The sequence below is a fragment of the Alligator sinensis genome, unplaced genomic scaffold (assembly GCF_000455745.1).
Source record: "Alligator sinensis unplaced genomic scaffold, ASM45574v1 scaffold544_1, whole genome shotgun sequence".
NCBI classification, from domain to species: domain Eukaryota; kingdom Metazoa; phylum Chordata; order Crocodylia; family Alligatoridae; genus Alligator; species Alligator sinensis.
In genome coordinates, this window is record NW_005841937.1 from 112,258 (window position 1) to 122,620 (window position 10,363).

Consider the following 10,363-nt stretch of genomic DNA (forward strand, 5'->3'; position numbering starts at 1 on the left):
GCAGAACAGAAAGTGCTTTTTGTCACTCACGTTCTGTGGAGGAAGGAAAACATAGATACTAAAAAGAAGCCAAAAAGAGCTGATTATATAGTTACCCAGAGAGCTTTGTGAGAAACTAGAGCAGAGAGCACCTTTGCCACTGAGACTCAGAGATGGGTGGGAGCAAGAAAGGAGTTGGAGCAAGAAAGGAGATGCTGCCCAGAGGCCAAGTTTACTCCCTAACCATCATTTAAAAAAATGTCTGTATTCTGTTTTGGCCTGTTACAAAGGATATTAAGTCCTGTGGAGAGTGCACAATGAAGTGCAGCCAAGATGATCGTTTGTTTATGAGGAAAGGCTAAGAAGGGTGATCCTGTTTGAACTGAAGTAGAGAAAATGGCTCAGATAATGGAGTTTGAAATAGTAGAATAAAATAAGTTGTTCTCACTGAAGGCAACACACTGGAATGCGAGTTAGAGCAAATAGAAGTCCATTCAGAGCTGTTCCTTTTTAAAAGAAGAAATGGAAAATATGGGAGACTATTTGTATCTCACAGCGAGTGACATAATGACCCAGCCAGACACCCAAGACAGCTGTCACACGCACAGGCAGCAGCAATTTCCAGTTACCACCACTGCTGCAGATGAGATCATATGGCTATTTTTTTCACTCCCCTACTTTCTCCAAAAGTCAGCACCCAGGATGGCTGTCCTGGTCACCCTACCTTTGTTATGCCACTGTTCCTAGGATTAACCTGGAGTGCCAGGTTATTGGGACAAGATTCTTGAAGAATTAATGTGAGTTGCTGGATGTCGTAACTCACAAGATCCCACAAGTGATCATGTTTGGATGGTTCCCAGTTAGTGCTGTGGTCTTTTGAGAGAACAAGGCCATGTGTCAATGAAACAAGAGGCATGTGTGCACAACACTTTAAAGTGGGCTAAATGCTTTTGCACCACTTTAATGGTGTTGGTGTTTGCACACCTCTGCAGTGTATTGCGCACTAATTCCAGCCACTGTAGGAAATTCGGTGGCATAATGCGCCTTAAATGACTTGCGGTGCTGCAGCAAACTAAAACTCCTTCAAGGAGTTTTAGTTTGCTGCTCCTACAGCCGCAAAGTGAAGCGCCGGGCACTGTACAGCTGCAGGAAGCCCTGCAGGCAGCCTGGCAGAAGCCCGGGAAAGCAGGCTCTGCCCAAGAAAAGCGACGAGCCTGATCCCCACCTCCAGAGCCTGCCTGCCTGCCTAAGCTGCGCAGGGGCCTGGTGCTTCCCTCAATGGCTGCAGTGCCCCCCCTGGGACCACCCAAGCTGGGTGCCTGTGGGCAGGTGCTGCTGGGGTGGGGAGTGCAGCTGCTGCAGAGGGAAGCACCAGGCCCTCCACCCCCCCGCAGCCCAGGGACTGCTTCTCCCGTCAGCAGCTTACCCTCCCCTCCCTTGCCGGAGAGGCAGGTAAGTCAGTGGGGTGTGTGCGCAACACAGGGATTTAATCAGCCCTAAATTGAAGCAGTGTTTTCTAAAACCCACCGCTTTAATTTAGGGCCTCTGTTTCATCTACACACACCCCAACATTTTAATAGGATATTTTTAAATAGCATAGCAATTATTAGTGAGGGTAGGAACATGAAGCATTTTTCCTTTGTTAAGAGCTTCTCAGGAGTTTAGAATATTGTGGCCAAGGTGGGGAAAATGCCTCAATTAAAACTCAACAAGAAAGACAAAAAAAATCAGTGGCTTATTATTAGATCAGACGCATGTCTGTGAATGGAAATACAGAAGAAACTTCCCTGTCCTGCACAGGTCTGTGGGAAGAAAGAAGGCAGAGTCTCAGCTTTTTCCTAAAATATGCTATTCTATGCAGGGGACCAGCATGAAAGGGAAAATAAGCAACCAAAATGGTTGGTGCACATCTTTTCCCATGCTGGAAACAAGGAGGAAATGGGGACCAGATGGTATCTCTCAAACTGGCTATAAAGCCTCTGTAGCTCAGCCCTCGGGGTTTCCCCTAACATTGGGGGAAGTCCGTGACAGGTGTGGAGTTGGCATAGCTGGCTGGACTTCTCTCCTAGGAGCCCGTGGTACATGATGCATGCCAGGTTGGTTCAAGGGGAAATGGGATTGTGGCCAATACAGTTAGATTCCAGTTACTGAGCTGCCAGAACAGGCTCTAGGGACTATTTGCAGCTGAAAGCAGGCTCAGGCTATCCACAGGCTGCTATAACCTGCGCCTTAGCAAGTGCCAGCAGTCTCCCAGGTCTGTGCAAGAAGCAGGTCAGTGAATTAGAAATTTTCCTTTATTTACAATGTAGCACAAGATGGAGTCATTATTTTCTAACTTCATACACTCAGTCAGTAGAATTGGCAAAGACTTTAAGAGGAATTTGTATGCAAAACATCTACAGAAGTGGGAAAAATGCTGTTCAAATTTTCCTGGAGAAGATATCTGATTCTACTGTACTGGATTTAGTATAAAAATAAAGGAGACTTTTTCCATCATAACAATATATATTAATCCTTTATTTGTTAATAATGTACATGACTTTCTTTAGCGAGTTAGTAATCTGTGACTTAAATATGTATTTGATCACCTCTTTAGTTGCTAGTAATTATTCACAATGTATCTATAGTAGGAATGGTCACAAAATGAGAATTGAAGTCTGATGTTTTTTTCCTCTTATTGACAATACTTCATATATTGAAAATTATTTATTATGATACATTCCATCTATTTTTTAACCTCGCCTCTATAACATTCTTAAAATTATAGTGATATTCCCTGCAGTGAAAAGAATAATACATATTTCCCCTGAACTGGTAACCTTTTGAAGTTCTCTTCCTTTTTTCTTCCAGTGCAGTGCTGAAGTTGTTGGCAGGTAAGGAATTGCTAGGAGGTGAACTCATATTATAAATGTCAGAGGTCAGAACAGGTGTAGGAAAGAAAGAAGCTGCCAAGAAAGAAAGCTAACCTTTTTTGTGGAAACATTCCAATTATATCTTTATTGAGAACAACAGTCCTATAGTTGGTTTGCTCATGTTTTCAGAACCAAAAATAAAGAAAACTTGAAAAGGTTACATATTTGGCAGAACTCTGAATTATGTCTTGCCTAACAGGAGTATTCCCATTTATAAAAAAATAAATTAGGTCCTGCCTTAAAAGGGAAGTTATTGTGAAAAATTCTCCCTTTGTGAACCTCCTTATCTTTCTGAAGTCATATAAAATGAAGCCCCAAAGTTGCATTGCAAGCCAAGAAGTAGCACAAAATGGTACTCATTAAACAAATTTTACTGTGAAGCAGAATGTTCACTCATTACAAAATATCAGACTGAGAGTTTGTGTAACAGGAACGGTATACTAATGTTTGTATGGCGGAAGGTCTGGAGAATTCAGTGCTTTGCTGCCTGTCCACATAGTCATAATGTGCTCATCAACATAGTGTTTGAGCACCCAATTCTGCATCTCCTTATGAGGTTTTGCACAGAATCATGTAGGCATCCTGACTGAGAAGACTCGCCTGAATAAGAACTGTGTATTTTGGGCTTTAAGAAAACAAACTGGGGGCTAATTTATGAGCTGTTATTAAAGTGAACAAAACTTTTCATTGAAAATATGACACACATAATCCACTGAAAATGTTGTCTTGCTGCAAATATCTTTTCCCCATTCCAACATTTAATTTGACCTCGTGTTCAGTGTGTGAGGTGATATGTCTACTGTGGACATTGTCAAAAGATTTGTTGCATCAAATAATGAGAATTTAGGGTATTTAATTACTCTATCTGCCATAAGAAGAGCCTACAACCTATAAATCTTGTATAAGATACTATTGGTTGGTATACACAATATTTTTCAGATTAGTTCTCTGCCATACAACATTAAATAACAACATAAATATCACAGTATTTTTAACACACAGAGCTCAGACATCCTCTTGATTTCAAACCAATTCTCTCTTCCTTTAATATAGGGTCTATCTCTTTATATTTATTTCCAGCTCCTACATATGTATTTCATATGTAATGCCATTTTCCCACTCCTCTCTCTGTCTGTACACCTCTAATAAAGATACTGTGAATATTACACAATTCAATAAAATATGGGCAAAATTCTTCCAGACCAGTTCCCAATGAATAGTACCTTAACTCACAAATAGTCATGTTGATTTCGCTGAGTTCATTTGAGGAGGGATGTCTTATGAAATGAAAAAATGGCAGAATTTGTCCCTAAGTGAACAAAACCCCTTCTTGGTCTAAATGAAAGTAGCATACAAAAACAAATATATTATATGTCTGCAGTGCCACCTAGTGACACAATGAGATCATGTTATTTCTTTCCATTTTTTTTATTATTAAAGATCAGTATCTTCATGACACACTTGTCCAACTACGGGAATGACCGTTTGGGGTTGTACACCTTTGTGAATCTGGCCAACTTTGTTCAGACCTGGACGAACCTGAAACTGCAAACTCTGCCTCCGATTCAGCTGGCTCACAAATACTTTGAGCTCTTCCCTGAGCAGAAGGACCCTCTCTGGCAGGTAGGGTTGTTAAAGAAGAGATGAACAAAGAATATTTTCTATTTCTTGTGAAGAATTTTTTTAACAACCCATTAAATAAAAGTGTGATACTTAATAGCTTGCTCCATGAACTAGCCTCCTGCTGCTGCTGCTCCTTCTTTCATATGGCATCAGATATCAACTTCCAAATCCATAAGCCACTGTCTGGTATTAAAGCTCAGTGTTGTAATTCCAGCTGCCCCGTCTGGGCATTTGTAAATATTATAGCTTTCAATTAAGTGCTGTGATGTTTGTTGGACACCACATTCAAACAGAGGGCTATCCAAGATGTTCATCTTGTGTAGTGTTGTTTCGAAGCATCCATATCCTGATATGTAAGCACAATAGTTTTTCTTGATTTAAACATATTTATATACACTTTCCAAAACATGTGAACTCATTTTATTATTGACTGCACCTGATTTTTATAAATACTGTAAAATCTTTATTGCATCATTTACCCATAGCTTGGGTAACTGGCTGCATGACTAACAAAGCATTTAAAATACCTGTAAGAAAATGGTTAGTGTTTTGCCATTAAGGAAATTGCTTCCTTTGCCATGTGGAGTAGAAGAGGTGCACATCCTACAAAATGGAAAGAGAAAAAATGCCCATTGGCACCTTGACATCATTGTGGTTAACATCCTGGAAATAGATGAGATAAATTAGAAAGTAATACAGAAGAAATGGCCAAATGAGAAAAGTACCAGTATTGGGTTTAATTCACTGATGGTTATCAAATGCACTAACTCCATTATCAGTTTCTTATAAGTGAGCAAGTAGATACTGCAGGGGTGTACTTGGTAGCTGTGTTGATCTGAGACAAAAAGACATACAAAAAACTAGAACTCTTGGTTCCAAAATGATACCTTTTACTAGACCAACTGGAAAATGGCAAGAAAATTGTCCTTTTCTGCAGTCCACTGACCTTGGGACTAATACCCATTCAGTGACTCACCTAATGATTAAACATGGTCACTAGGGGCATTTTTACAAGTGTAAGCGCTGTAGTGCTGGGCACTTTGAAAAGCGCTCAGCGCTCCAGCGCTTGCAGTTGTATAAGTGGTGAAATGTGTGTCAGCACTGAGAAAATGTTGGCAGCGGGCTTTTAAACTCAAAACACCTCAGAAGTGCTTTAGTTCAAAGGTGCACCACCACCATTTTCTTCATGCTGACATGCATTTTGCCACTTATACAATTGCATCTGGCGCAGCATAGTGCAAGTCAGCTCACGTGCAGAGCAGACTCAGTTAATCGAGTCTGCTCAGAAGCAGTGGATCTCCAGCACATCACCAAACGAAAAGGTAAGTGTATAAATGCCCTGAGAATACAGAAAAACAACTGAAGGAACTAGTGAAGAGTTCAGTTTCTTTTTGCACAATATCAGTGACAATTCCAGCGTTTCCACATGATTTTTTTTCCATAATATAGAAAAATTTTATATTTGAAATTATAATTGTTGGGTATAGCCAGGGGTGAAGTAGTACCAGTCACGTTAAGCTCCCCCAACTAGCATGGTCCATACGTGCACTGTCAGGATACTCTCTGATGCTATAGTCCTCCTCCTGCTCCTAATGACCTTGTTAATTGTAATGAAGAGCTCATAGGTTCAGGTTCTTGGTAACAAAGACTCTTCAGGGTTTATTGTCCACAAACAACACCAAGCACTAACATATACCCGTTCAGCCATGGCACCAGCATAAAGTAGGGCCCCTAGTTCAGTGCAAAGTATTCAGGGTTCCCAGGCCTCCTTTTGTACATCAATCAAAACAATATTTTGTTTATAGTGTATACCTCCTAGTTCTAGCAATCACTAAATGTATTAAGGTGATATCATTCACATCTGATTCTTCACTAGACATTCTGACCTTCCCTGTTTCAGTGTCTTGTACTCATCCATTGTTTTCCTTCCATTGACCTTCTGAAGTTTCTAAAAATTAATAATCCTAACTTAGGCTATGTATGGTCCACTTTCCAAACAGCAAGGCCTATGGCTCAAGCTGTTACTGAGGCCTACTTTGGTTCATGCTGCTAACAAGTCTCCAGATGATTTCTGTATGCACTGATCAATGGCTGCACCAATCCAGGTTCCAGCAAGGCCTACAGTAATTTCTGCTCAAATATTCTGAAGCTTGTCTAAATATTCACTCACCTGATAAGTTCATTCATTTCACTGTGATGGTTCTTCTTTTGGGTTGGCTTGCCCCAAATATTCTAATAAACAAGCTTTACTAAAGCAACCCACGAGAAACACTTTTGAAGCTTTCACACAGACTTTTCCCACTAAATGCCCAACTTGAAATTCACACTGCTATTTCTTTCTGACATTAAACATCTATCAGGAAACAGAAAAATACCCAAACAGCAGCTCATATAAGGAACTAGCAGGGCATATATTTCAGATATTTTCACTGAACTGTTCCTGAAAGACCTGCAGACTTAGAATTACTCATAATTTTGAACAACTACTGAAAAGTTTTCAGTTTGCGTGTAATTCATCTAAGTATGAATAAGTTGTTTACCACTGCTTTAATTGAATTGCACTAAATGGTAGCTATTGACAATATGTACAATTTTCCTATTTATTTCACCAAATTGTATTAGCAATATATTCATTATTTTGGGTGGTAGAATACAGAATGATCCTTTTGTAGTCTAAAAGATTATTGGTTTTCCCCTGCTACAAGGTAAATATCACTAAGTGTGTCAGAATTAAGACTTTTCTTTTAAATCCTGTATTTGTAAAAAATTCATTTAAATGGGATCAGGCACAGGGAAGGGGTATACTAGCAAGAGTCTTCCATTAAAAAGAGGCTAAGGGCTCAATCTAAAAAAGATTCAGGTACCTAAAGTAGGACTTGGGTGGAATTGAAGCACCCAAATCCAAATTTGTGTTCCAAAAAGCCTTTCTCAGCTGTTGCCTAATTGAACTCACCAAACCTCTCTGCTCATCAATCCCCACTCTTTGACCATGAAGTTATCCAAGCACCTAGAATTTTGCGTCTTTTAGAAGTCCAGAAGTTCCTCATTCTGAACAGCTTGGTCCCAATCTGCCATCTAGGTCTGTTTGGTTTGGTCTTTCCTTCATCTAAGTCTCTTTAGGAGCTCAATCCAGTAAGCATTCTTTAAGCATGCCTACTTATATTATTGGCTTCTTTACAAAATATGGTAGTGCTGGTGGTTTCCACTTTTTATGTAGTCATATAACAAGCATCTATCTAGAAGTTGCCCAAATGAGGTTCAACACCTTCTCAGCCTGAGGTGGGAGAAAGTAGGAAGTATTGAGCAAACAACCAGGTCTACCAAATTGGCTGTTATCAGTAGGTGGTACTACAATGCCTGGCCACTGGAAAGTAAGGGAGCTAGTTTGCATTGGTGAAAGGGCTATACTGGGATAAAATTAACATCATAAGACACTAATTAGGGTTTGCCAATGTTAAAAAAAAAAACAAAAAACAAAAAACAACCCTTTGTGACTGGCAGGCCTTGCCTGACCAAACTAATCTCCTATGACCAGATGACATGAGCCTGGACAAGAGAGATGACGTGGATATCATATATCCGGATTCCAAGAAATCCTTTGACCTAGTGCCCCACAATGTCGTGATGGATAACCTGGGGAACTGTGGTCTTGATCATCTTATGGTCCGATGGCTAGGTAACTGGCTACGGGGTCGGACCCAAAGAGTACTAGTTGACGGGGGCAAATCAACATGGCACAGGGTGACCAGTGAAGTCCCTCAGGGCTCGGTATTTGGGCCGGTACTCTTTAACATCTTCATTAATGATCTGGAGTCAGGAGTCAGATGCGAACTGGCAAAGTTCGCGAATGATACCAAGTCTTGGGGGAGGGTGGTCACACTGCAGGACAGCCTGGGAATATAGGCCGACTTGGACACGCTGTCAAGGTGGGCTGACCAAAACTGGATGGCCTTCAATGCTGAGAAGTGCAAGGTGCTGCACCTTGCTGGGAAGAACCCTCAACATACTTATAAGCTCAGCAGTACTATGCTCGCTAGTACCACAACCAAAAGAGACTTGGGGGTTCTGATTGACCCCAAGATGAATATGAGTCACCGATTTGATGCTGTGGCTGACAAAGCAAACCAAACTCTGGTGTGCATCTACTGATGCATCTCAAGCAAAACCACGGAAGTCATCCTCCTGCTTTACTTGGCCTTGGTGAGGCTGCTGCTGGAGTACTGAATCCAGTTTTGGGCCCCCCACTTGAGGAGGGATGTGGAAAAGCTTGAGAAAGTCCAGAGGAGAACCGCTAGTATGATCCAAGGCCTGGAGGGCAGGCCATACGAGGAGAGGCTGAGGGCATTGGGACTCTTCAGCCTGGAGAAGAGAAGTCTCAGGGGGGACTTGGTAGCAGCCTACAATTATATAAGAGGGGTACATCAGGACCTGGGAGAACAGCTGTTCACCAGAGCTCCCCAAGGGATAACAAGGTCTAACAGCCATAAACTCCAGGAAGGCCGATTTAAACTAGACATTGTGCGGGCCGGGCATGAGCCGGGCCCTTTTTCGTGCTGCACGCGGACTGTGGCCAGCAGCCCGGGCACGCGGGGTCGGAGAGAGGGGCGCGACAAGCTAGAATTAGGCACACACTCGTAGCGGTAGTTTTAAAGATTGTTTACTTACACCAAAGACCTGCCTCCCTGCCTAGGGCAGAGGCAGGGCTGGACTTGATAATATCACAAGGTCCCTTCCAGCCCCTAATGTCTATGAAATCAATGAAACCCCACTTTACTGGAAGAAGCAGCATGTCACTTTGACCAGGCTCTGCAACATCTATATAGATTGGGAGCTTTAGCAGGGCTTTTTGGCACTTTTGTCTAAAGCTGATTCATACACGCTACACGCACCACATTTAGACAGAATCAGTTACCAGTTACCAACACCTGCACATTCAATACACATACGTGGGTTACTAATTCATATACCACACACACACAATGATATCTATATATGTGTATATATATGTGTATTCACTAATTCACACACATACCACCCACCTACACATACACACAAGTGAGTTCCTAAGTTGGGTGTTGTGATGTATATATATGCATGTGCTTGGTGTACTTGGGATACCTGGGGAAAGGTTAAGATAAGAAAGTAGAAGTGTAGGGAGTTAAAGTTACTGGAAATGAAAGTCACCAGGATTAGAACCGGTAGACTAGAGGGGCCTGGACTGAAGAACTGAGGCTCGGGGGTAACTTTAGGTTAACTGATCTTAATTGATTAAAAGACAATGCCCAAAGTCTGCAGAACAGGGAAGCATGCCAGCACAGAGGCTGGGTCTGGAGCCAGAGCTACAGGGAAGCTGAAAAGGTAGATGGGGAGAGGGAAAAATGGGACTAAGGGAAAGTGTGGGTGTTAAAGATGGGCTCTGGGTGTGGGGAGCCAGAGGATGGCTCCGGGGCAGCTAGAGAAGTAGTAGGTGTTGGAAGCTGGAGAAAGCTGCAGGAGCGGGGAAGCTGCAGGGCAGGGGAAGCCTGAAAACAGAGAGACAGACAGCAGAAAATCACAGAAAAAGCAGCAGGAGAGACTGAAAGGCAGCAGGGGCAGCAGGAAAACAGAAAGGCAGCAGAAAGTCACAGGGAAACGGCAGTAGGAATTGAGAGGAGATCGGGAAACTAGTGGAAAGGGGTGGGAGCTGGAATTGAAAAAAGAGAGAGAGAGAGAGAGAGAGAATGAGGCTGGAATTTAAGATAAGGAAGGGACTGGGATTCAGTAAAACATGACCCAACTCGGGGTTGCAAATGACAGTGGTTTTATTGAACAGGGGAGATGGTAACACAATGCCAAATTGGTTCCCTTGC

The 10,363-nt window shown here is 42.1% G+C and overlaps 1 protein-coding gene across 1 annotated transcript in view; it reads left to right on the forward strand.

The window, feature by feature from the left end:
• Positions 1-10,363, forward strand: part of LOC102382619 (bifunctional heparan sulfate N-deacetylase/N-sulfotransferase 3) — a 110,032-nt gene that overhangs the window by 76,622 nt on the left and 23,047 nt on the right. The window contains exon 6 of the mRNA XM_006019718.2: positions 4,332-4,514. Coding sequence (XP_006019780.2) covers positions 4,332-4,514 — 183 coding nt within the window. The remainder of the gene's footprint in view (positions 1-4,331; positions 4,515-10,363) is intronic.